At 32.5% G+C, this 24055-nt stretch overlaps 3 protein-coding genes across 4 annotated transcripts; all 3 read left to right on the forward strand.

The window, feature by feature from the left end:
* The first annotated feature begins 859 nt into the window (after window positions 1-859).
* LOC103498211 (uncharacterized) lies at window positions 860-8775 on the forward strand. Its single transcript, XM_008460730.3, has 8 exons — window positions 860-1185; window positions 1269-1362; window positions 2150-2269; window positions 2366-2414; window positions 2766-2865; window positions 3003-3064; window positions 3201-3259; window positions 8440-8775. Exons 1-8 carry the CDS (start codon window positions 1034-1036, stop codon window positions 8542-8544), a joined length of 741 nt encoding a protein of 246 aa, XP_008458952.1. The 5' UTR covers window positions 860-1033; the 3' UTR covers window positions 8545-8775.
* Window positions 8776-15940: 7165 nt separating this feature from the next.
* LOC103498212 (uncharacterized) lies at window positions 15941-17890 on the forward strand. Of its 2 annotated transcripts, none has more exons than XM_008460731.3 (3): window positions 15941-16292; window positions 16842-16991; window positions 17154-17890. In XM_008460731.3, the coding sequence occupies exons 1-3, from the start codon at window positions 16281-16283 to the stop codon at window positions 17415-17417; spliced, it is 426 nt and encodes a 141-aa protein (XP_008458953.1). In that variant the 5' UTR covers window positions 15941-16280; the 3' UTR covers window positions 17418-17890. The 2 variants fall into 2 exon arrangements, with proteins under 2 accessions (XP_008458953.1, XP_050936555.1); XM_051080598.1 differs by lacking the exon at window positions 15941-16292 and adding an exon at window positions 16664-16747.
* A 3484-nt stretch (window positions 17891-21374) lies between these two features.
* LOC103498214 (agamous-like MADS-box protein AGL62) lies at window positions 21375-22294 on the forward strand. The gene has a single exon (XM_008460732.3). It carries the CDS (start codon window positions 21499-21501, stop codon window positions 22135-22137), a length of 639 nt encoding a protein of 212 aa, XP_008458954.2. The 5' UTR covers window positions 21375-21498; the 3' UTR covers window positions 22138-22294.
* The last annotated feature ends 1761 nt before the right edge of the window (window positions 22295-24055 follow it).

A 24055-nucleotide genomic window follows, 5' to 3' on the forward strand; every position in this document is an offset into this window, starting at 1 on the left:
TGATACCCGATCATCCACACGATTCTGTAGTTCTTTTTAAATGATGGAAAAAATCTTGATATTCTGAAAGAAAGGGAAGAGGAAGAAAGAAAGAAAAAGAAGATGAATAAAAATAGAAGAAAAAAATTAGAAAGAGAGTTGGAGAAATTGCAAAAAAAAAAAAAGAAAAAAAAGAAAAAAGGAGATAGAGAAGTGACGGATCATCCATTAGGTAAATCTGGAATTTATGAAAATGTTTTACCGATTTTCACGGGCTTTTTGATTTTGTTACTCATACCACACACACACACAGATATATATATATATATATATATATATATATATATATATATATATATATATATATATATATATATATATACATAAATTTAACTAAATAAACAAAGCATAGTTATGTTTATAACATATTATAAAAAATGGTTAGGGTTGGGTACAAGATGAGGAAAATTCTCCGTCCTCAACCTCGACCTTGATTGTAAATGAAAGAAGAATCTCCACTTCCTCTCCATTTTCAATGTATTTGGTAATTCACTCCTTCATTCGATGCGAGCCTTGAGGGTTAAATGGACATCTCCATTGGACTTAATCTTATTCTAAAAAAAATTAAGAGTATATTTGGCCAAAAGATTTTGGAAGTATCGAATCATGAACTTCACTCCCTATTCACATTAATTTTATAAATTAACTTCTTACATTATAGACTAAGAATTCACACCTCCTTAAATTTAATAGAAAATAGTTGCAAATATAACAAAATTCAATAATACTCTGTCAACAAATCTATTGTTCTAGAATCATTTATAGCCTTTGAAATATACCTAATTATTATTATTACTAAAATGGTTGTTGATGGTATGGTAGTTAATAGATTTAGTAACTCGTTGCTTTTCCCTATTATCACTGCTTACCCAAATACCACTCATAAAACTACGAGTTTCAATTCTCCTCTTCCGCGACGGACTGATCACAAAACACTCCATCCCTCTTCGCTTTCGTAGTTCCACTTTGAGGAGTTCGCCCGTCCGATCCAGTAATGGCGGAAGATCTAGTGCTCGACACGGCCATCAGAGATTGGGTGCTGATTCCGCTCTCCGTTGTCATGGTCCTCATCGGAGTTCTCCGCTACTTCGTCTCGAAGCTCATGCGCTCGTCTCCAGTCCCCGATGCCAAAGTCGTACGAGAAGGGTATATTTTGATTACTAATCTTCATCGTTCGTGAACCTTTCATCTTGTTTGGTCCTCACCCAGTTTTTAATTCTCGCTTTCAGGCAAATCGTACTTAGGGCTCGGAATTTACGTTCAGCTGCTAATTTTATTCCCCACAAGTCCTTTCGTTCCCGCAGAGTTTATTACGGCAATGAGGTTCTTTCCACCCTCTTTTTTTCCAATGTAGTATGCGATGTTATTTCATATAAAAAGAAATGCATTATGTGGTGTTTGTCTGTTATGGCATGCCAAATTCGCTTTATTGAACATTTTTTAAGTATTCGTTTTAGAATATATATCTATGGTACTTCTTTAATGGCATAAGGTGTAGAAGGTTTAGTTTCTCTCTCGGGATTCAGTTTGGGTATCAAGTCCAGTCGGAACTCTTATGGGAGCTCTTTATTATTTCTGTTAGTTTTCTAAACTCAGTTTAGTCAAGTTGTTCATCTCTTAGTCTTTCTGATTCGTGATTGATCTATTGAAAATTAGTTAGTGCTTCTCCTCTTCAGAGCTTGTAAGTTCTCTGTTGATTTCTGAAACTGGATTCAATTATTCAATTTTCATTTCATGGTATCAGAGTAAGCTTTAATGGCTTACAGTTTCTGAGATAGGAATCTTATTTACTCTACAATGGGATACAAGCACTAAGTTCTTAGAGAAGCATTATGGGTTCGTCATGCAGAGTATTTATGCACTGTCCGTAAGGTTTTATAGGTTGTAACGTGTATGATTTATTTCATCCCTGACCATGGTGACTTGTGGATGTTGTGTATTTTTTACCAATTTTAGGAATACATGTCTGAGAATGGTTGCAATTAGATTGTATATCTTTTATTCTAGAATGATTTTGATGTAACTATGATGTTCTAAGTAGCACAGGAGGACAAAGAAACGAAACGATCTAATAACCTAGTTGTTCATATTCCACGTATGCAATTGGCAGGAAAATGGGCTGCTCTATGTTCCCAAAGGCCAGGCTCAAAATGCACAAGCACAGATGTTTTCAGATCCAAATATGGCAATGGATATGATGAAGAAGAATCTCTCCATGATTATACCTCAGGTGACTATAGTTGCATGTCTGATGACTCTATTTTTCATTGATATCACCAGGAGTTCAATTATTTACATTTTTACTAATCCTTTTATTCTTTGCTAGACTCTTACTTTTGCGTGGGTCAACTTTTTCTTCTCCGGATTTGTAGCAGGTGTGTTGTTCATACTACTCATGCTTTTAAATGCCTAAGGATGACCTTTTTGGTTGAGTGAATCTCCAAGTTATCTAGATTTATAATTTCTATACTTTTTAGGTGTTAAATGGTATGACTATGTGCTGACACTTTATAAAATTATTTACTATGTCTTTGCTGTTTCTCTCTCGGCCATTTTCTTCTTTCCTTTTTTGATAATCCTGTTGGTTATCACTGGTAGAAAAAGTTAACCTCAGGTATATTAACCTTGTGCATTTAAAGCTGTTTTTTTTACCTGTTTCAAGTATCACCTTTTTTTTCAACCTCCATTTTGGTTGCAACTAATGGTATATTCTCTCCCTATCATAGCAAAAATACCCTTTCCTCTGACTCAGAGGTTCCGGTCGATGTTACAGAATGGAATCGACTTGAGTACTGTGGATGTCAGCTATGTCAGTAGCCGTTCATGGTATTTTCCAATATCTGTACTTAAATATTCTGGTGCATGTGTTAATGCCTTCTGAAGGTTCTTTTTTTGGTGGGGGTAGGGGGTTAAAATTTTTGGTTGGATGATTATCGCTAATAGTTTTGGATTACATGTGCCAGGTACTTTCTAAATCTGTTTGGATTAAGAGGTTTATTCAGTCTCATTCTGGGAGAAGAAAATGGTTAGTCCTTCTGTGTAACGATTGCATTTATTTTAACTGTTTTATATATATATATGGAATATTTTTCTCAATAAGCAGCATTTTGAAAGTTCCAGCTCTTATACTGTGACTTATGAGAAAACAATTCTTGGTGCAGCAATGGATGATACACAGAGAATGATGCAAATGTCTGGTTTTGGCATGGACCCAACAAAGGTAAATATTGTTCGTCTTAACTGCATGGTATTTTGAACTTCTATCTTAATTTGCAGGCTGTGAAACAAAACTGTTTAGAGTTTTATATTCATTATTTTTAACTCTCTCTCTATCTTCAAATGAACTTATGCATAGATCCATACATGGAAGTTTGTATTCGGAGCTCGAATCAATTTACATGGTTGAAAAGTTTTGATCTTCTGCATATATATATATATATATATATATATATATATATATATATATATATATATCCAGCCATGTACATATGTATGTTTGTCTATATGGATTCTATATGGATTGGATTTGACGCATTGTTTAATATCTTCTAAGAAACATGGCTGGCTGGATTTCATTTTGTTTTTTTGTTCTTCAGCCTGAGAAATAAACTAAACTTGTGAAGAAGTCGCACATATTTTAGTGGTTAAGTTTCAAACTTTCGCTCTTAGTATCTATTGTAAAAGGATAGACTTTGTTGAGTCTGTATATCACTTTAAAGTGTTGATGGATGTGTGTTGTATCATTCAAAATGAGTATTGACTGTTTGTTTACGTCTGATACCTAGCACTTGTTCTGCCCTCTATGTTCCTGATTGTCTGCATTGATTTTTGATGATCCTCTTTTGGTCGAATTTGCAACTTCAGTAATAACTGATAACTTAGGTTGAATAGCATTTTTGAGTCTGCTCAATCTTGCATTAGCTCACTAGGAGTAGATTGTTGTCATAAATGAGGTTCAGGCCTCACTGACCTTGGGATGTGCATTAGCTTCAGTTTCAAGATCAGAAATGGGGCTTTTAGTTTTTTCACTGATTATAATTTTTTTGTACCTATGGTTGTGATGTGAACAAAAACCTTAGAAGCTCTTTGTGAGAGTACTAAGGGGTATTTGTAAGGCCCCTAGTTAGGGAATAGTAGGTTAACTAGGAGAATAGTTGTATGGTTTTGAGGGCATATTAGTAATTGGTTAGTAGGTTGGTTAGGTTATTTTCCTATAAAGAGTAGGAGAGTGGCTGGGGAAAGGTATGAAAAGAGAACACAAGGTCTACGTGGAAAACCCTAGAGTAGGGAGAAAAAACTACGACATGGAGTCTCTTTTATTATTTTCACACACAATGAAAGCTACAAAATAAGACAACTTTATAGGCTCTAGCAAGCACTAATGCAAATAAAGGAAATAAACTTAGGCTATAAACTATAAACAAAGCCCTTTGTTTCCAACAATTCCTCTCAGGTTGGGGCGTAGATGTCAATCAGACCCAATTTGCTAACAGATGAGTTAAAACTTGGCCTGAGTAACCCTTTGAGGAGGACATTAGCAATTGTTGACAAGATGGAATATATGTTACAAATACTGTCATTGTCCAATTTCTCTTTTATAAAACGTGTCAATGTCCACATTTTTTGCTCTATTGTGGTGTATAGGATTATAGACTATGCTTATAGCGGCTTTATTATCACAATAGAGCTTCATAGGTAAAACATTGTCTTGGTGAAGATCAGACAATTTTCTTCAACCAGATTTCTTCTTAGATTCTCAAACTCATAGCCGAGGTATTCAGCTTCAGCAATGCGTCTAACAGTAACACTTTGCTTCTTACTTCTCTTAGTAACTATGTTACCCACACCAAAGGTACAATTCCCAGAGATAAATTTTCTGTCAGTAACTGATACTGCTCGATCGAAGACGATATAAGCCCCAATGTATTTTCAGTCAGTTTTCCTGAACATCAGACCTTTACCTGGAGACCTTTTCAAATATCTCAGAATCCGATTCATAGCTCTCGTATGTTCTTTGTTGGGTGCCTGCATAAATTGACTAACAACACTGGCAATATAGGAAATACCTAGTCTAGTGTGAATAAGTCGATAAGCTTTTATGTAAACTAACCCTAAACCCTAAATCTAAAATAAAAATTGAAAGTTTGATTTTTTCTTTTTTAAATTGGGCGACGAAGGGCTTAATCTTGGTAGATCGTGGTACCAAGGCTACTCTCTGGCACTTACTATACCCTATCGCCTATTCTAGTCGTCTGCAAAGGATTCTACCCGTCGATCAATGGGAACTGCATTACAAGTCGTCTGAAAGTTTGAAATCAATTAATTTAATATTAAAAAAATAATAACGAATAAAATTGGAAATTTTGCGTTGTTTGGCCCATTAGCCCCAATAGAGTAGCAGTGCCCGTTAGGGTTATTTTTTAAGGAAATACCAAAATTGCCCTTTTATTTATGTTCTTCCTGTTTCTTGGTCTTCATCTTCATTGTGTAATGTTTAGCTGCGCTGCAAACTTTTTTCTTCATCAATCTTCTCCACACTCCTTCGGTGATATGCATCACGTTGCTATTCATCCGCTCCTCCGGCGACTGTGCAACACTATTTCCCATGAGTTTCCGATAGTGAGATAGACTTCCTCCATCTTTTTGATGGTTTCCTCCTTTGATTTAACCTTAAAAAAATATAGAAATGTGCCAGTTGGCGTATCTTTTTACAAGACACTTGTATCTAAAGTTTTTTAAAAAAAACATGTTGCTAAAACACGTATCCAAGACATATCTAGATGAATCTTTATCAAATACATATCAGATACGGATTACATGCCTTCCCTCATGTATCTATGCTTCATAAATTGTGGGAGATACATAGCCCTCTTGGAAAAGGCTATTAATATTTTTGATAATTCAATATCTGTATCTTTGGTATTTTCTCATTTGTTTTGGTATCCTAACACTCTCATGTTGTCTTGGCGTCATATTAGTCATGCAGCCTGTGGCATTGTTATCTTCAAATTGTTACTAAGGAATATAAATCTTAGTTTTGTAGACAGCAGGACCATGCCTTTAAAATTTCATTATTGAACTCCTTGTGACATGAATCGCTTACATGGCAAAGAACTGATCCTATTGGCTTTTAAAAACATTTCCTGGTGCCCACCTGTTGACCCTCGTGGTGCTTGGTTTTGTGGCAGTCTTCAATCAATTGCTTCGTAGTTTGACATGGATTTGATATGTTTGGAACTTTAGAAAAGCAGTCTGTTCTGAAGAAGCCTGGTTTTCTTTAAATTAAGGGTTAGAATACTACAGCATAATATACTGGAATATGAGATGACCAATTTCTATTTTGGTCAATTGTTTTCTAGTTTTAAGCGAAGTAGTATGTTATGGAAAAACCTGGTTTTCTTCAAGTTAAATTTTGAATGTTTCCAAAATTCAGCAATGCGGGCAATTACTAGACTACAATTAGAATGCTAGAATGTAGGACCACCAATTGTATTTTCAGTCGTATGCATACTAGCAATTTCAGATTGGTAAAATATTTCATCATGGAGCCGTCTGGCAAAGAGAGAATGGCAGGAGATAGTAAGGGGGTAGGCAACCAACATGTAATTGAGTTGGGTGGGTAAAAAAATTCACTCACTGATTGGGTGCATCAACAAATGAAGAGGTTTATTACCTCATTATTCATGTTAACTCACGTTTGGCACCTAGATTATTCATGTTAACTCACATTTGGCACCTAGTTATTTGTATTAACTTATATTTCTCACCTCATTATTTGCATCAACTCCCCTAATTACTCTTTCCTATAATTACCAACTCAACTCAACTATCCAAAAATAACTCCCACCAAACACCCCTAAATGGAAGATAAAGATAAGTTTTGGGGCAGGAAGGGAACGTAATTGAGCTTAAAATGGTATCTTTTTTTAGTACGGTTAAAATGGTAAGTTGCTCCTCTACAAATGGGGGTGAATAAACTTTATAGAGTTGAACTCAAACTGAAGGTGTAGGCGGTCCTTGGCCTGCCTGCGTATTGGATCCTTTGTGATTGACCCTACATCTGTCTGTTCTGGCTGTAGCCTATAGGCTGGACAGGCTTTTAGTTAACCTAACTTAGTGCCTTCCCTATTGCTCATTGCTGGAATTGATACCAGTGGAAAGCACTGGAGTTGAAAACTTGATAAAATGATTTTCCCCCTCTATGTATTGTTATTATTTGTTTGATTATTTATTTGCAAACTTTTTGGTGCTGTGTTTTCAAAATGCATACTGTAGATCCCTTTTTTCTCCTCTTACTTTACTTTATGTTTAAGGCTAGTTTGTTGCTACATTACCTGCTGTGGGGGGTTAAGCACTTCGGTTTGAGTGCCAAAACAACCTTCAAACTGCCAAAAATTAGATGAAATATTGAGAAATTGAGCCAAACATCCCAGGCTGAAGAAATGAACTGGTCAAACTAATTATCCGATTGTTTAATTGGCTTGGTGTTAAAACAACGAAACTTATTGGGTGGCCTTTGTTTCTAAATAAACCTGGTAGTGCATTAAACAAGAGAAAATGCACGTACCTCTTAGGGCTCAAATCCAAGTCAGTGGGTATACCCAACTGAGAACAATCCCATCAAACTGTACTGATTGATAATTATTCAAATTTGTTTATACATATCATTGTTGGCCTTCGTTGTTCGTCTGCTTGGCCTATAACTGGCCTCGTCAAACCTGAATGTGATCGAAAATGATGTTTTATAACATAAAACCAAAATAGCCAACCAAACTGATCCAAATCCAAACCGATGGGAGTTTCGATCGGTTTTAGCGGGCTTTTCAAGTGATCTGATTTCTTGCACTCCTAGTTGCCTGTGCCCATTTGAGCTGAGTTTCATGTGAGACCTCGTTATACAACTTATGATCCTTGGTGATAACGAAGCTCCATCTGAAACATCATTATACTTTTTCTTTCATCAACTGATCCAGGTACATCAACTAAATATGATTTCATTGGGATGTGTGAATTGTCAACAATGTTCTAATTGATTTCTAACTTTAATCAATTCACTTTTGAGGTTTTATATGCATCTGCTAATTCTCTGGGTTTCAGGAAGCACTTTATTCCTTAAATCCGAACCTCTTTGATTCCATTTGCCAACCTCTTTAGTAGGTCAATCATTTGTAAGGTTTTAGCTAGTGGTCATTTAGACCGTTTTTCGAAGTAAACCTAGACACTACTCGATGATCTTTGTTGTCCTTCTATAGCAAATCTCTTTGCAAAGAATTAATATAATTGATTAGTTGTTAAGAAACATAATTAATTGATGTCACCTTTATGAACACTTGAATTGATCATAATTCAAAATCTTTATTCTGTACTGCTGATCTTGATGGTGTGCATTTTTCTTGGCAGGGTTTGAGTGCCGAGAAAGACAACTTGGACATAGTGCAACATGAATGGGTCTTGCCCAAGTTTGAGCATCGTGCTGAAGCTGTTTTGAGAAAGATTGTCAGCTGATTGGTTTCTGGCTCACAGGTCCTCTACTAGTATATTTTCTATGATTATTACGAGCTAGGTACTCCTTTTTGGGATTGTTGTGAAACGCAGAAATCTGTTTTTATCGAACATGGATTTTGTAACAGTAAATTATTTTTAGTCAATTAATAGCAATTTGGATCTTTCCAAGTCATGTACAATCAACTTTTATAAAAGGATACCGTTAAAGATGGAATGCATTGATGTTGAACATCTCTAGGAACGAATACAAGTCTCTCTCACACACACACGCCCTCTCTCAGACGTGAATCAAAATAGAGGTGATATATTGTGAAAGAAAACCAAGCCAGTATGACAATCTTTTCCCTTTTCTTATTAGGGTGCATACAAAAGTACTTCAGGACTAAGGATTTATGGTCTTATACGACTATCTTGTTCAGTTTATATCCCTGATTAGATGTTTCTTGGAACCTACAAAAATCATTTCACCGTTTCTCCTTTCAAAATTTTTGACAATATCCATAAAATGACTTCCACAACACATTGTTGGGAGCTTTATTATTCATCGCAAAAGAAAGCGAAAAAGAAGATTCGTTCTGCGAAACTTCCCATGGATAGCAGTGGCTAAATCCTTTTAGTAAATGCTGGCTGATTGATCCTTGATTCAAGTATTCCCTCCATGACTCTCCCTGAGAAAAGCAGGCTTTTTCCAGTGGACCAACCTATGTTTTTTCATTTATTGCCTTTCATTTGTCGGAATTCTAAAGGAGAAGAAGAGAGGGGAGGGGTCATCATACAATGTTTTAGTGCCCCCCCCCTGAGATCATCAACTTCCGGTTGCTTTTACTTTTCTTCTAAAGTTATTAAAGGCAACATGATTGATGATCCCAAAGTTTGATACTCCTAAAGAAGAAATTTCTTATTGGAAATCAACCACAACTTGGACAACGAATCATGAAAGCAACTTCCTTCCATCTTGCTCGAGTTTTGATTTCATGGTGCCAGCTAGTCTGTCATGTGGATATAATATATATTATAGTTTATATAGGTACATGGTGTGGTCATCATTATACATCACTTATTCTTGTGCTTTAAATTTCAGTTATCTATTAAACCAAACATGTTTGGATCCTAATCTGTCAACATATCCATTTTATGTCACAAGGATGCATTGATGTAATCGTTGAAGTTTGAGATTGATTTAAAGAATATGGTTGGAGAATTGTCTGGTGATTCATTTAGCCTTTCAGAATAATGCCTTTAGTAAAAACCATTCTTTCTTTTCATCGTTACAATAAATTTGCATCCAGGAAGAGACTTGATTGAGTTTTTTGTGGAGCTTTGTTGGAAAGAATATATGACTTCAAACTCAAATGTTTTAATCTATTATTGAAGTCAATAATTTGATTATACAATTAAAACAATTGATCAATCAACCGATTTGCAAATTGTTTCAATAATTCAAGGGTAGTATATTTTCACCAGGTTGTAAACTTCAAATTTGGTGTTGATTGTTGTTTCAGTTTGATCTTTACAATTTGGTTCTTCAATTAAAAAAAAAAAAAAAAAAAAAAACATATCATTTCATTGCTATATGGAAAAAGTGTGAATAATATCTAAATTTTATTTTGCATGAATTAATAGGGACCAAAATTCACAGTTCATTTGTTGAAATTAAAAAAAAGGAAAACAGTTTTGAAGAATAATTGTACAAAATAGGTGATATCAGTATTTTTCTAAAACACAAAGGCTTAACTAAAAAAAGTGGCTTCAACATAGATTTGTTAAAATCACATCCCACAGTTTCCACATTTATGAAAAATTCATATTTATTAAATTATCGTTTCTGGAATCTTTTCATAGCTTTTTTTTGAAAGTTATTATTTACTCTAAACAACAATTACTTTCCAATATAAAAATCTTAACCAACTTAATTTTATCAGTTTTTTTTTAACCTTTTATAATATATTTTCATTTCAATTTTATAAGTCCGTTGATAATTATTTAAATTTTATTTGGATCTTTATACTTGTAAGATGCCTTTTTTTACTTTTAAATTTTTTAAAAATAGCTACCAATTCATAAAAATTTAAAATAGTCTTTTTAGTTCTCAACAAATTAGAAAACATATCATTTCTTATTTTTCTCCTTCACTCATTACCTATCTTAACTAACTCCTAAAATCATTCCAAACAAGAAAAAAGAAGCAGTCTTCTACTTTTAACTTTGTCTGCTTTTATCCGTGCCAATAATCTTTAAATTTAGTCCCTCAAAATTTACTTTTATTACTTTTATTGGAATTGATTGAAGAATAATAATAATTTTTGGGTCATCGAATATGATAAGATTTGACAAAATATTTAACAATTATAACAAAATTGTGGATATTGAGTTATTTGTCTTTAGTGAACTTTTACTGTAAAATATAAAATATTTTATTGTTTTTATTATTCTTAAAAAGACTCCCTAAGTTTTCAAATAGGTTAATACTTTCAAAAGTAATATTGAAAATGCTAGAGAATAACTCAGTCATTTTTTCATTCTAAAAAATAGCAGTATGTTGATGTCTAAAAAATGTTAATAGATAAGGGAAGTTGATTGTTAATGTTTTAAAAAAGAATTTGATAACTACTGACATTTAACTTTTCAAAACATATGACGTGTAATGTTTTCCTTGCCGGAAAACTTTTACCATTGTTTAATCAGCTTCGATAAAAATTATCTTTTAGAGATTAAGTTTAAGATTTATTATTATGTTGTCCCTTCAAGGACATTTTCAACATTTTCACTCTTTTGAAGTTCAAATTGCTCTGTTTAGCTTTTAATTGTTTTAATATAATCCATAAAAGATCGTTATAGTCAATTCTACTACTTGACACTAGATTTTTGTAAAATAATCATTCAAGCACATTACATCAAACAACAACTTAAAAATTAAGAGAAGGAAAATAGTACATTTAGAATGCTATCACATGTGTTAAAATCTACATATTCTAATAGTACTAGCATGTTAGTCTCGTTCAAAGTCACATAATATTTAAATAACTTTTTGACATAACGAGGAGAAAAGTATATTTGTTTGAATTCTGGTACTTAGCGAAATTTTTTTTATTTAAAAATATTTAGAGGTTAGCGAGAGGAAAGGTGCAATAAAGGAATAAAGGAGAAATGAAGGTGAAGGTGAAGGTGAAGGTGAAGGTGAGAAAGAATTATTATAATACTAATAGTAACACCAAACATAGAGAGACTAAACACAAGAAGAGGTGGGATTTGGGAAGTACTGTAGATTGTAAATATTGAAATAACAAAAGACCTTTGTAAATAATTTGAATGACGTGGCACCGAATAAAGCCTATGGGATCCACTGGGGTGGGTGGGCCCATGCTTTTCCAGAAAGTAAGAAACGTGGCACTCGTTTATTGGCTGAAACAAGATTTGATTCCCGTGGGGCCCCCCAGTTGTTTTCACCGTCCTCCCCATTTTTGAATATTCTCATTTCTAAAACCGCTTTCCAAATAATTTTTTGTTATGTTTTTATGTTTTATGCTTTACAAATTTCAAATAATAATATGATATTACTTTCTTTAAAACAAAAATACGATTTCTTTTTCTTTTGAATTTTCTCGCCTAATCTAAACAACACTACCCCATTAAACTGAGATTATTTTAACTAACAAATTTATCCACATAGTGCCTGTTCTTACACAAAAATTAAAGCATAGAAATTAAAATTAAAATGAAATGAAAGCCAAATTACACACAAAAATCAAGAGACTCAACTTACAAATTTTTTAAAAGAACTGAAGATGAAATAGACAAAATTAAAAAGTGGAAATAGATTTTATAAATGAGATTTGGCAAGAACAGAAGTGGGCAAATTGAAACTGAAAAAGAAAAATGAAATGTTTGTGTTGAATTATGTAAGAATTAATGAATCCATTAAGTTTCATTATCATTTTTGACTAAACAAACCAAATTTTATTTAATTAATTAATATCATTAAGTTGGTTTAATCCATTTTCTATCGACTAATTAATTAATTAATTAATTAATTAATTAATTAATTAATTTCATTTTAAGCGTATAAATAATAATGAAGGGGATGACGGAGATCTGACGTGGCAAAAAGTAGAAGGGAGGGCGGGAGATTGGGTCCCATCTCACGAGAATCCGATCTGGCAGACACCCTACATGTGTGGGCCCCATGTTGTTAGATTTGTCATGAAATCTCAATGGAATGGCGGAAACAACTCCACATAGTATTACAGTTTTTCTCTTTCCTACTTTGAAATACACACACACACACACACACTTATTCCTTCAAACAATTCTTTCTAAATCAACTTCTACATCCAATCCTTTTTCCTTTCTTTCTTTTTAGAAAAATCAATTCAAATTAAATATACGATTTTTTTAAAAAAAAATATAATAAAACCGTAAAATAAAACAATTTCAAAATCCCCTCCCATCAACCAAGCCGTCAACAACATATATTTGATTAGACTTGTATAGCCAAATTTAAACAATTTATTTTTTCAATTATAGTTTATTTTGGTTACATGATCATTTAAATTTGATTGTTCAGATTTGACTATTCCAAATCGTATCTAAACGATTTTTTTAAAAAGATTTGGTAGACATCGTTTACTTAAACGAAAATTTTCTAAATTCTTTTACTACACCATCGTTTAATTTGGCTAAATGATTTTCTTTTAATTCTTTTGGTACATGATTGTTTATTTTTTTCGTTTAGATTTGTTTTCTTTAATCTAAACGATGAAGATTCCTTATACACGATGTAAAAAAAAGAAAAAAAAAATAAAAAAAAGAAGAGGAAAGAAAGAAAGACGATCGGAAAATATTAGAACGGAGAAGAGAAAAAAGATGAAGGGACAAACCTAGTATATTTAAAAGAGGCTAACTTTATAAACTTTATTATACACGATCATAAATATTTTAATAATTTGTTATATTTATGAAAATTTAGCTATATATATATATATATATATATATATATATATTTGTTTATTTATTAGTTTTATTAAGTAGTTGATTATTGAGGAGAGTATGGAGAATACGTATCTCCTATGTCTAAATAAAAATCAAACATATCAAATTATGTATATGATTGAGTCATTACCTGAGGTAATTGATATATGGCAATTTAATGCACTACCTACTACATTAATTACACATCAAATTAAAGATAGTACAAACATAGTATACCATAATAATATTCAAACTAAATATTAAACCAAATAATATAACAAAACCCTCATGAACTGAAATAACTAAGAATCTTAACATATTGTAAAGATGCCAATAGATAGTCGAAGCGCGTTTTTGATAAATATTGTTCTAAACACAATTATTCGTTTTATATGCATATATATGAACTGCAAACAAACTATAAAGATTGTCTCAGCAGGTATACAACGATTAATTTTAATTATATAACCACAACCTTGAACTTCTCCAAGTAAGTAAAACTCTTCGATACTTACTCTTAACTCAATTCAACTCACTGTTAAAAGAAGAGAAAGAAAGAAGATAAATCTTCCATTTGAAGTGAGACTACTCTATTACTAAAGAAAAAAAAGAATTGCTATATATAAGCTAGTAATTTAGTAACTTTCTCTAAAATACAAAACAAAATCAAATAAATACAAAATTAAAATATCCGTAAGATTCAAGTTAATTGTGGGATAACTCGACCAAAATAATATAACTCATTTAAATTTAAAAAAAATACAAATTTAACTTTCATATATACATATATATATATATACACACAAATTTAATATCATCTAATATCATGATTTTTAATTCCATTGGCAATTTTTAATCAAAATTTAATCTACACAATTAAATTCATATTTTGCATGCTTCAATTTCTTGATAGAAAGGTTTACTTTTATTTTTTTTTTCCCTTTCTTCAATCTACACTATAAATATCCAACTCTCGTAAGATTTTGAAATTTATAATGATAAACTAGTATTAAAGACATTTTACGTGATTACAATATTTACAAATGTAATAAAATTTTTAGAATCTATCGACGATAAACACCGATAGACATAACTAAACTTTCATCCATGTTTATCGATAATATTACTAATAAATGTAAGAAAAAAAAAGTAATAAGTTGGTATCTAATTCTAATGAGGGAATTACAAAATCAGTATATAGTAAGAAAAGTATAATATGGCAATTCAAAGAGCTGTAAAGCAAATGCAAAAAAAAAAAAAAAAAAAAATGAAAATATGTATTATCAAAATATGAAGCTTACAAGTCAACCATTCTCCTACTTCACACAGTAGTTTAAAAATTAAAATAGTCTTTTATTATTGAAAAATATAAAAATGCTGATATATTTTTAAAAAATTAAAATTTTAGTCTATTTATTTAAATTAAGTGATTTTCTTAATCTTTTTTTTTTTTTTAATTTTTTTATGATCTCATTAGCAATTCTTATAGTTTCTTTTAAAAATTAATGTATTCTCAAATTGACATAAATCAGTGTCATTATCCAATCCATTTGAGTTAAATTGATTTTGATAAATTAAAATTTGAAATTTATTGAAAATATAAAAATTAAGACAAATTGCAACTAAATCACATCTCCGGACCTTATGTATGGTGGTATGGTAGTTAAAATTATATCAAACATATTTTTAAAATTAAATTAGACTCTCAAATTTATCTAAATTTTAAAATTGGATCCTCAAATTTATATAATTATATAAATGGTATTGATTATATAATTTTGATCATATGTAACATTAATTTTTATAATTGTTATAAACTTAATTAATTAATGGTTCAATTTTAACAATTTTAGAAGTTTAGGGATTCAATTATTATTATTGGAAATTCGAGAGTATAACTGCAACTTCTATCAAATTTTAGAAATATATATATATTTTTTGTAATTTAGCCTAAATACTAAAACGGAGCCATGTTTTTAAATATAGCCAAAAGAATCGAAATAATTAAAATATAATAAAATGTCACTATTTGTTTAATTAAATTTTAAATTAAAAAATTATAAAAAATATAACATTTGATTAAATATACACTAATAAATTTTATGTTTTAATAATTTTGGTGTGATGGAGTATAAATAGTTTCATCCAATTTTTTTTTTTTTTTTTTTTTTTTTAATTTTCAAAAAAACTTTGCTAATTTAATTTTAAGTGAAAAGGAGAAAAGAAGAGAGAGAAAACCCAAAAGGGGTTGGGTGGATGATGTATGGTATAAGAAAAGGAATTTAATTGTGAATCATGGAATACTGATCTGCTCAAATCAACAACTCAAAAGAAAAAAAAAAGAAAAAGATATGATATACTCAATCTCCTTTCATTTTTATAATTTCATTAAAAACTTTATAATATTTTTAATATATAGTCTTTACCCAACCCATTAATAATTGATAAAAGGCAAAACACTTACAACTGGACAAGGACTGATGTCCTTACACTTGTGGCACTCAATTGAGGTGTCCTATTTTGCATAAGATTCTCTTCTTCTTCTTCTTCTTCTTCTTCTTTTCTTCTTCTTCTTCTTTTTTTTTTTTTCTTTTAAAATTATATTTCCCCCATTCTTCACTCTCTCTCTGATATCTACTCTATAAATACCCTTTCTCACACTCTTATTTTCTTCATCATCTCTATATCTCTTTAATTTCCTCATTATTATTTCTTTAAACAACTAATTTTTCCTAATTCCTTTCTTCTCTGAGTTAACATCCTCTCCAATGGCCACTGAGGTAACCCTTTTTTCCTCTCTCTTCAAAAAACACTTCATCAATTTTTGCTTTAACCAACCAAAACATAATCAGATCGTCCATCGCAAGCTTTAATTCCCACTACATACCACGGGGTCTTGTTATGTGTTGACACATCTAATTGATCTGAGGCTTCTTGGAGTAGTCTTCATATCACAACCACAACTTTAAGTTTTATGCTTTAATTTAACACTTTTTTTTTTCCCTTCTAATTGAAATTTTTTCTTTTAACGTTCTTCTTTATTATTATTATTATTATTATTATTATTATTATTATTATTATTATTATTATTATTATTATTATTATTATTTTGGGATAATTTGCCATCAACTTCGCTTTGTTCCTGTGTATCATATATTGATCTTCAATGTCAATGCCATCTTCTTTTTCTCCATGGCACGTGCAATTCAAGAATTCCTTTTTTCTTTCTCTTGAGGTTCATTCGAATATTTTACGATCATGATAAATATTTTTATGTTAGTTGAGTACGTTCATATTGACTATACAGTGCAACACATCGGATTTTGTAGGTTGAACCAGCTGCACCTTTGCCAGAGACAGTGGAGGTGGTGAAGGTTGAGGAAAAATCCCCCGAAGAACAGCCCGTGATCGAGGCAGATCCAGAGGTTGAGCCAACCAACTTAGAAGAACCCAAACCTGAAGCTCCAGAGCCAGATCAGGTAGAGTCGAGAAGAAATGAAAAGGAATAAAGCCTAAAAGTTTCTTTGTTAAAAGTTATAGAGAATTGAAAAAGAGATGATAGATATGAAAAGTTAGAGTAAGTAGAAAATAATTTGGTTCTTCTCAGTAAAATTATGTACGTTATGGTTTCACCCCTGCAGACAGACGAATCAACGGAGGCTCCCGTGGAGTCCGCGAACCCTGTAGAGGAATCCAAAGTTGAAGAGGATCAAGAAAAGAAGGAAGAAACAGTAGTGACAACCGAAACAGTAGAAAAAGAAGAAGCGGTGGCCGAAGACGAAGAGCCTGCAAAGGCTGAGGAGCGTCCAGCAGCCGAGGTCGAGGCCGAACCCCCGGTGGAGGAAGAGAAAGTAGTTGAAGAAGAGAAACCAGTTGAGGTAGCAGAAGAGAAGAGCCAAGAATAGAGATCACATGAAAAAAGTTACTATGGAAGAGTGGTGGGGGCAATATTAATTTATGATCTCTGCTTTGTGGGACAAGTACTAGTTTAATATAATTATGTGCTGTTTTTCTTTTCCTATTTCTCAAAAAAGAAACTTGATTTTCTATTGGTTTATTGACGTTTATTGAGTGGGGAATATTTGAATTATATTATATGAAAGTTAATGATGTATTATGGAGTATAGTTGAAGAATTTGGACTACTATATATGCATGGGAGGTGAAGAAGATGTTTGATCTCAACTTCTAAGAGTTAGAATTTGATAAATATTGGTGTGTGTGTGAAAGAGTGCTTTACCTCAAGTTTCTTAGTGGGATTTATGTAATTTATTATTTATTTTCTATGTACAAATTATTAGGTTTTCCAAAGTTAAAAAATATATATTATATATTGTGACCTTGGAAAGAAATTAAATGATGAGGGAGAATTTATTGGATATTGAAAATGAACGGCTCCCAGATATTGTGGCAACAAAATAACATGTATGGGAAGATGACCTTGAGATGTGATAAGTATTAAGTACACCAAAGTATGCGAAATGAATTATTTTGAAACTAAACTTCTATTCTTTAGGAAGGAAGAGGAATGGAGTAGTGCATACATCAACTTTCTATTCACTACTCTTTAGGGATTTGAGTGGGTGTGTAGATAGGGACCAGTACAAAACCTCCTCCCTTCCTGAGAGTCTATACATCCTTTGTCAATTATGAACAACTATTTCCTTAGCACACAATTTTAGAGTTTATGGCTCTTTGAAAGTATAAAATGAAGAACCTGACAATGATGTATCTTCTCGATGATCATGAAGATCAATGAGCTTACCTCTTCCATTTATAAGTAATATTGAGAGAGATCATACAATTAGAATTTTTCTGATAGAGACCTACGATGATTATAGGATCGTACTGTAAACCCTGAACGCAAGAATCCATAATTCTTCTAAGGATCTCAAGAGGTGAATAGAAGTCGAGTTTAGTTAGAGAAAAATAGTTTAAGATTGGTGTTGCAAGGAAAATTGGATAAATATTACTAATGTTTGGTGAGTGTTAAGTGTTACGATTGGTATGTCATTGCTTTAGTGTCATGGTTAAGGTGACATGGTAGCTTTGAATAAGAAAATAACGAAGAAAATTGACTAAGTATTACTGCTAGGCGGCCATCAAGGAGTGCTAGGCATTTAGATAGGTGGCAAAGGTTGTCTCTATAAGGACAAGGTTATGTGGCCATAGGTATGTTAGGCATTTTGCATGACAATAGACGGCCAAAGGGGCTTGGAAACCTCTTAAGAGAGTGGTGTCTAGGCGTTTTGATTGGAACTAAGCAAGAAAAGACATATCAAGAGAACCTCTAAAGTATTAGGTGCTAGGCGGCCAAGACTTGTCAAGATAACCTCTAAGGAGAAGGGTATGCAGCCAAGCAAGGTATGCTAGACGTTGTGATTTGTTTCTAGGCGACCAAGGTAAGCATGTGAGGCAAGAAGAGGTTAGTAAGAGGTATTAAGAGATTAGTAGGTGGTGTAAAATGGCAAGTAGGAGGTGCTAAGAGGTTAGCCATGCAAGTAGAGGGTGTCAAGAGGTTAGCCATACAAGTAAGATGTGTCAATTAGAAGGCATGCAAGGGTTCCTACAAATAGGTAAATTTCAAACGACTAGAGCTTTCATTCTACTTGTGCGTTTTCTCTCAAACCAGTCATAAAAGTTTCTATTTTGAGTCTAATTTATTGAAAAGGGCTGCTGGATTAAGAAGGTGCTAGGAAGACATCCAACTGATTGAGGAAAGGACAAAAGGTCATATTTAAAGGAAATATGAGCAGTATTCACTTTCCAGAGGCTATAGAATGCATTTCTTATAATCTAGAGTGAAACGTTTGAGGTATCCTAGTTAAGACATTTCTAAGCAAGTTTGTAAAAGGAAGTTTCTTGATTTAAGTTCTAGTTATTAAACTCTAAAGTTGAGATTAGATCTTGGAGAGGAAACAAGGTAATCGGGGCAAGTTTGAGTGTGGACTGAGCATCAGAACACAAAGGTTGTATTGCACGTAAAAAGTAAAAAAGGTTATTTTTCAGGATATTTGACATGCAAAAACCATGGCCAGTGCACGGCCAAGCGGCATGGGGTGAAAAAATGATTTTTTTGTAGTGTATGTTTCTACTGTATATCTGTGCTAGGTAGTTTATAAGTATTTAAGCATTTAGCTTGTGATGGTTTAGTTATCATGCACAGTTACTTCGAAGGTTATTATGTTAGTTAGTTTAGTTGGATGGTGAGTGTTGTCAAGTTTTGGCAATGCTAATTGTTAGCCTTCACACTCTCTTTTGGGGCCAGGTTGAGTGAGAGGGGCTCTGGGAGAGCGTGTGACATTCTTCAAAAATCAGTTTGCAATATATATTTAAGTATCTGTGTTAGTTGTCGCTTGTAGATGAGCCAGTCCCAAGGCTTATTTATTTCTCTTTATCCTATTCCAATCATGTAAAGCAAAGTGTAGAAATATGCCTTTCTTTAGGTCAATCCATTAATCAAGCATGAAATTGCTTCTCTTTCAACAAAGGCAACGAGAACTGGTTGAACCTCAGTGGAAACAATGAATCCACCCACCATTGGGTCTGCAATCCAACCTAAGAGGTTTGAGATAACATCTTATTTATCTCAGTCACCTCATGGTCACCTTTTCCCTTAAGCTTCTAGATACAACGAAGTTTTCTAAGGTCGAGTTTAGCTCTATGCCTCTGACTTTGACAGCATGCCTTTGTGTAAACTTTTGTTAAGACTATATTTGACTTACTTTTTATAGCTCAACACTCCCAATATTTCACAACTTATTCATTAAATTCACCGTTTTATAGGAAATAATGATCTAGACATCTCAACGAGTCTAACATAATGAAAATTGGCTAATTTGAAGCCAAAACAAGCTAAGACAAGCCAAAAAGAGAAGAAGGGGATATTCATAATTATTACCCAAAAGCTATGCGCCACCCCCAAGGACGTGAACCTTTGCCATGACAACTACTACATCTTGATGAGCTACCTTTAACTTCATCAATCAATGGAATCCTTAGTTTTTTAGGTCTTCTTACCGGACGTTTCAAAATAGGTCGTGGTAACACTATAACACTATCATCTACAACTCTTCAATTTAAATGAACTCCAATTGATAGAACGCAACTCATATATGTTGACAGCAAAAACAAAGAATTTTATGGAAATTCCATACTTGAGAACTATAAGATTCCAAGTTCAACTTCACCGTGAATTGTTCTAGCCATTACATTGTATATTCAATGTTGATCAGTTGGATGAACCTAGTAAATTAACATAGAAAAAGAAATCAACATTATATACCAAAGATAAATAGTGATAGTTCTATTACAGATTGTTAACGATATCTATCGTTCATATATCAATTTAATTAATATATCTAAAACCAAACAAAAAATGAAAAAGAAAAAAGATCTTACCAAGAAACTTCTAGATTCTTCATGTTTGCTTTGTGAATAAATTGTTAGTCAAGGAGTTAACATAGTGATAGATCTATCATGAAACCACTTTTCATATATCAATCATGGTATCAAATTACTAAAAAAAAAAAGGATAAAACAAAGAAAAAGCATTATATAAGAAGATAACTAGGAAAATATGTATATAGGTATATCAATTAGTGATAGAAAGCCATACTATTATATCGGTATCTATTAATAGTAGTCTACACGTGTGTATCACTGTGATAGGATAAATTTTATAGTCAATGATAGAGAACTAATTTTTGAATTCGTCTTTCTTTTTTTCGTTTGTGTGTAAATATGTGTGTATATATATATATTTTGTTTTTTTTTTTTTTAATTTTTGAAAAAAAGGGGTAAAAAAATCCATTTATATAATAATTAATTAAATGAAGGTTGCCTTTTGGGGGCATATAAAAACTGGTGGGATCGCCAGCCGGATACAACACTTCATCTTCACTCCATCTCTCAATTTAACGGTCCACTCACTCTCTCAAGTTCAACGCTCAACTCTCTCTTTCAAATTGCAGAACCTTTCCTAACGATGAAGAAATCTTTAGGGCGTCGAAAGATTGAGATCAAAAAGCTCGACAAAAAGAGTACACAGCAGGTTACTTTCTCTAAACGCCGCGCCGGACTTTTCAACAAGGCCGCCGAACTTTCCATTCTCTGCGGCGCTGAGATCGCCGTCCTCGTCTTCTCTTCTCGTGGAAAAATCTATACATTCGGCCATCCCGATGTCGACGCTCTCCTCGACCGCTTTCTCACCGGAAACAATACTGTTCCGCCCAAGCCGGCGGAGGCCTATCTCCCCATTGCGGAGTTGAATCGCGATTTGTCTAAAGCGGAAGCAGAGTTTGAAATCGAGAAGAGGCGTGCGGCGGAGAGATCGAGGAACAGCGAGCGATTTTGGTGGGATGAGCCGCTGGAAAGTATGAAAATCGACGAGTTGAAGCGATTTCGTTCATCATTGGTGGAATTGAGAGCAAACGTGGTGGAGAGATTAGAGAAAATTGAAGATCGTCACTGTGTAACTCCATCAATAGACATAGCCGAAAGCATCCAATGGCCGGAAACGTCGTCGATTCAGCTTGCCGCCGGAAACAACCATTGTCTGCCGTCGTTTCACATGGCTGAAAATCGGTCAGTGGCGATGGATTGGGAAGCGGAGATTTGGGGTTAGGGTTTTGATTTATGTAATTAGTTTTAATATTTGTATCTTCTTCTTCTTCTTCTTCTTCTTCTTTTTCATGGGTTATCAATATTAAAAAGAGTAAATGGGGAGTAATTCATCTTGATTACAAAAATTTACTCCTTGCTTTTGCGTTGCGTTTACCCAATCCGTATCCTCTTCTTCTAAGTGATTTTGATAATATTTCTTTATTATTATTATTTTTGGATCTTTTTGTTAATATAATGTTAGAGTGCTGTTTTATGTTTTAAAACATAAAATGATAAAATAATATTTCGATTGAAAAAGATATCTAAAAAAGTCGGATAATGTACACATTTTTCTTAAATAACTATTAACACTATTAAGGAACGGTGTTTGAGAGTAATATATACATTAATATATATTAAAATGCTTAGAATCACCTTTTTGTATTTTATAAAATTATTCATAAGCCGTAAATACTACGAGGTTTGTTTTTAGGTCTCCACCAATTTCACTACTCATAAATTTTATATTTATTTTTTATTTGATCAGGACAGTTTAAAATTTTACTTTTTTAATTATTGACTTTGTTTTTTTTTTAAAAATTACTGTAAATATCAAAACTGTTGAAAATATTTACAAAATATAACAAAATCATAGATTTCATCGATGATAGATTTTGATAATAACACTAATTGAAGTTTATCGGTATCTACTAATACCTATTAATGATAGTCATGAAATTTTGCTTATTTCATTTTACTCCAATTTTCTTTACTCCTTAATTTTATTTTGGATTTAATTTTTATTTAGTTAATTTTGTTTCCTTTAGTTCATAAGTGAGTTTTACACTGAATTTTTTTTATTTCTTAAAAAAAAACTTACGTTAAATATTAATTCATTTAAAAGAGGTAAAATTAGTTTTCAGTTTCAATTTTTCTCTTCGTGGATTTCACTTTCTCATTTTGAGTGAGATAAAGAAAATGAACCTAACAATTTGCCATATGTTTTCGATACAAACAATTTTGGATCTTTGACGCAGTTTTATAGTTTACTTTACTGTCTTGGTGTGCTGCGCCAACATCACTTTTGATGTAGAGCTTGAAAGGTTGAAGCATTGTTATGCACTATTTGATCATCATTGTTTATTGTTTTAAATTGCATTCTTGTCTGTTCACAAGACACATTCACTTTGGTGATCTTCTGTTTTATTAAGTCACATTCTCAAATAATTTAAACTACTATTAGTCCTATGGGTTCGATTCTTAGAATATTCCAAAATTATTATTTCATCGATAGGGTATGCTTGCACTTAAGACATAGCTCACTTATATTTTCACCACTCACACACATTGGATCGATCAAGTCTTTTGTGTCGTTGAGGACTAGAAAAGTTAATTTTAATTTTTTTATCTAATGCGACCGATGGATTCTATCTCAAGAAATCATCTAACTATTTTTGTTGCTACTTGGTTTGCAAGGAAAAGTTGGTGCATGCAAATAAGGCCTTTGCCTTTTTTTAATTTGACCCGAAGATAGAAAGGACCTTTCACCGAAGGAGACAAGAGAAAAGGTGAAAGTGTTGGAAGAAAAAGAATTAATCGTACAAAAAACCTTTACAGCAGCCAATTCATGCAGCCAGTTCCAATGGACCCTCCAGTAAATGACCCTTCCAAAAACAATGTACAAAACAAAATGGAGATGATCCACCACTGCAGTAGTAACAACACGAGACACAACAAAAAGTATTTGATGACGGGGATAGATTAATAAAACGTTATGCAGTTCCTATATTTCAAACTTGGACACTGGTATTTTGAAACCAATAATTGATGTGCCCACATTTGAGATGAAACCCCTTGATATGAAAACCCTAGGATTTGAAAATTAAGAACCTAATTGGTTAACTCCCTAATATCAAATTCTAAAACTTACAAGTCAATTT

This window comes from Cucumis melo, chromosome 12 (assembly GCF_025177605.1).
Source record: "Cucumis melo cultivar AY chromosome 12, USDA_Cmelo_AY_1.0, whole genome shotgun sequence".
Classification (NCBI taxonomy): Eukaryota; Viridiplantae; Streptophyta; class Magnoliopsida; order Cucurbitales; family Cucurbitaceae; genus Cucumis; species Cucumis melo.

Bases quoted from the DNA above. Each gene is read 5' to 3' on its own strand.
- LOC103498212 (XM_051080598.1), top strand. From the start codon at position 16,679: ATGTCAATGCCATCTTCTTTTTCTCCATGGCACGTGCAATTCAAGAAT. The intron at 16,748-16,841 runs GTTCATTCGAAT...CGGATTTTGTAG, and splicing joins CCTTTTTTCTTTCTCTTGAG to GTTGAACCAGCTGCACCTTT. The intron at 16,992-17,153 runs GTAGAGTCGAGA...TCACCCCTGCAG, and splicing joins AAGCTCCAGAGCCAGATCAG to ACAGACGAATCAACGGAGGC.
- LOC103498211 (XM_008460730.3), top strand. From the start codon at position 1,034: ATGGCGGAAGATCTAGTGCTCGACACGGCCATCAGAGATTGGGTGCTG. The intron at 2,866-3,002 runs GTATTTTCCAAT...TACATGTGCCAG, and splicing joins TATGTCAGTAGCCGTTCATG to GTACTTTCTAAATCTGTTTG. The intron at 3,065-3,200 runs GTTAGTCCTTCT...TTCTTGGTGCAG, and splicing joins CATTCTGGGAGAAGAAAATG to CAATGGATGATACACAGAGA.
- LOC103498214 (XM_008460732.3), top strand. From the start codon at position 21,499: ATGAAGAAATCTTTAGGGCGTCGAAAGATTGAGATCAAAAAGCTCGAC.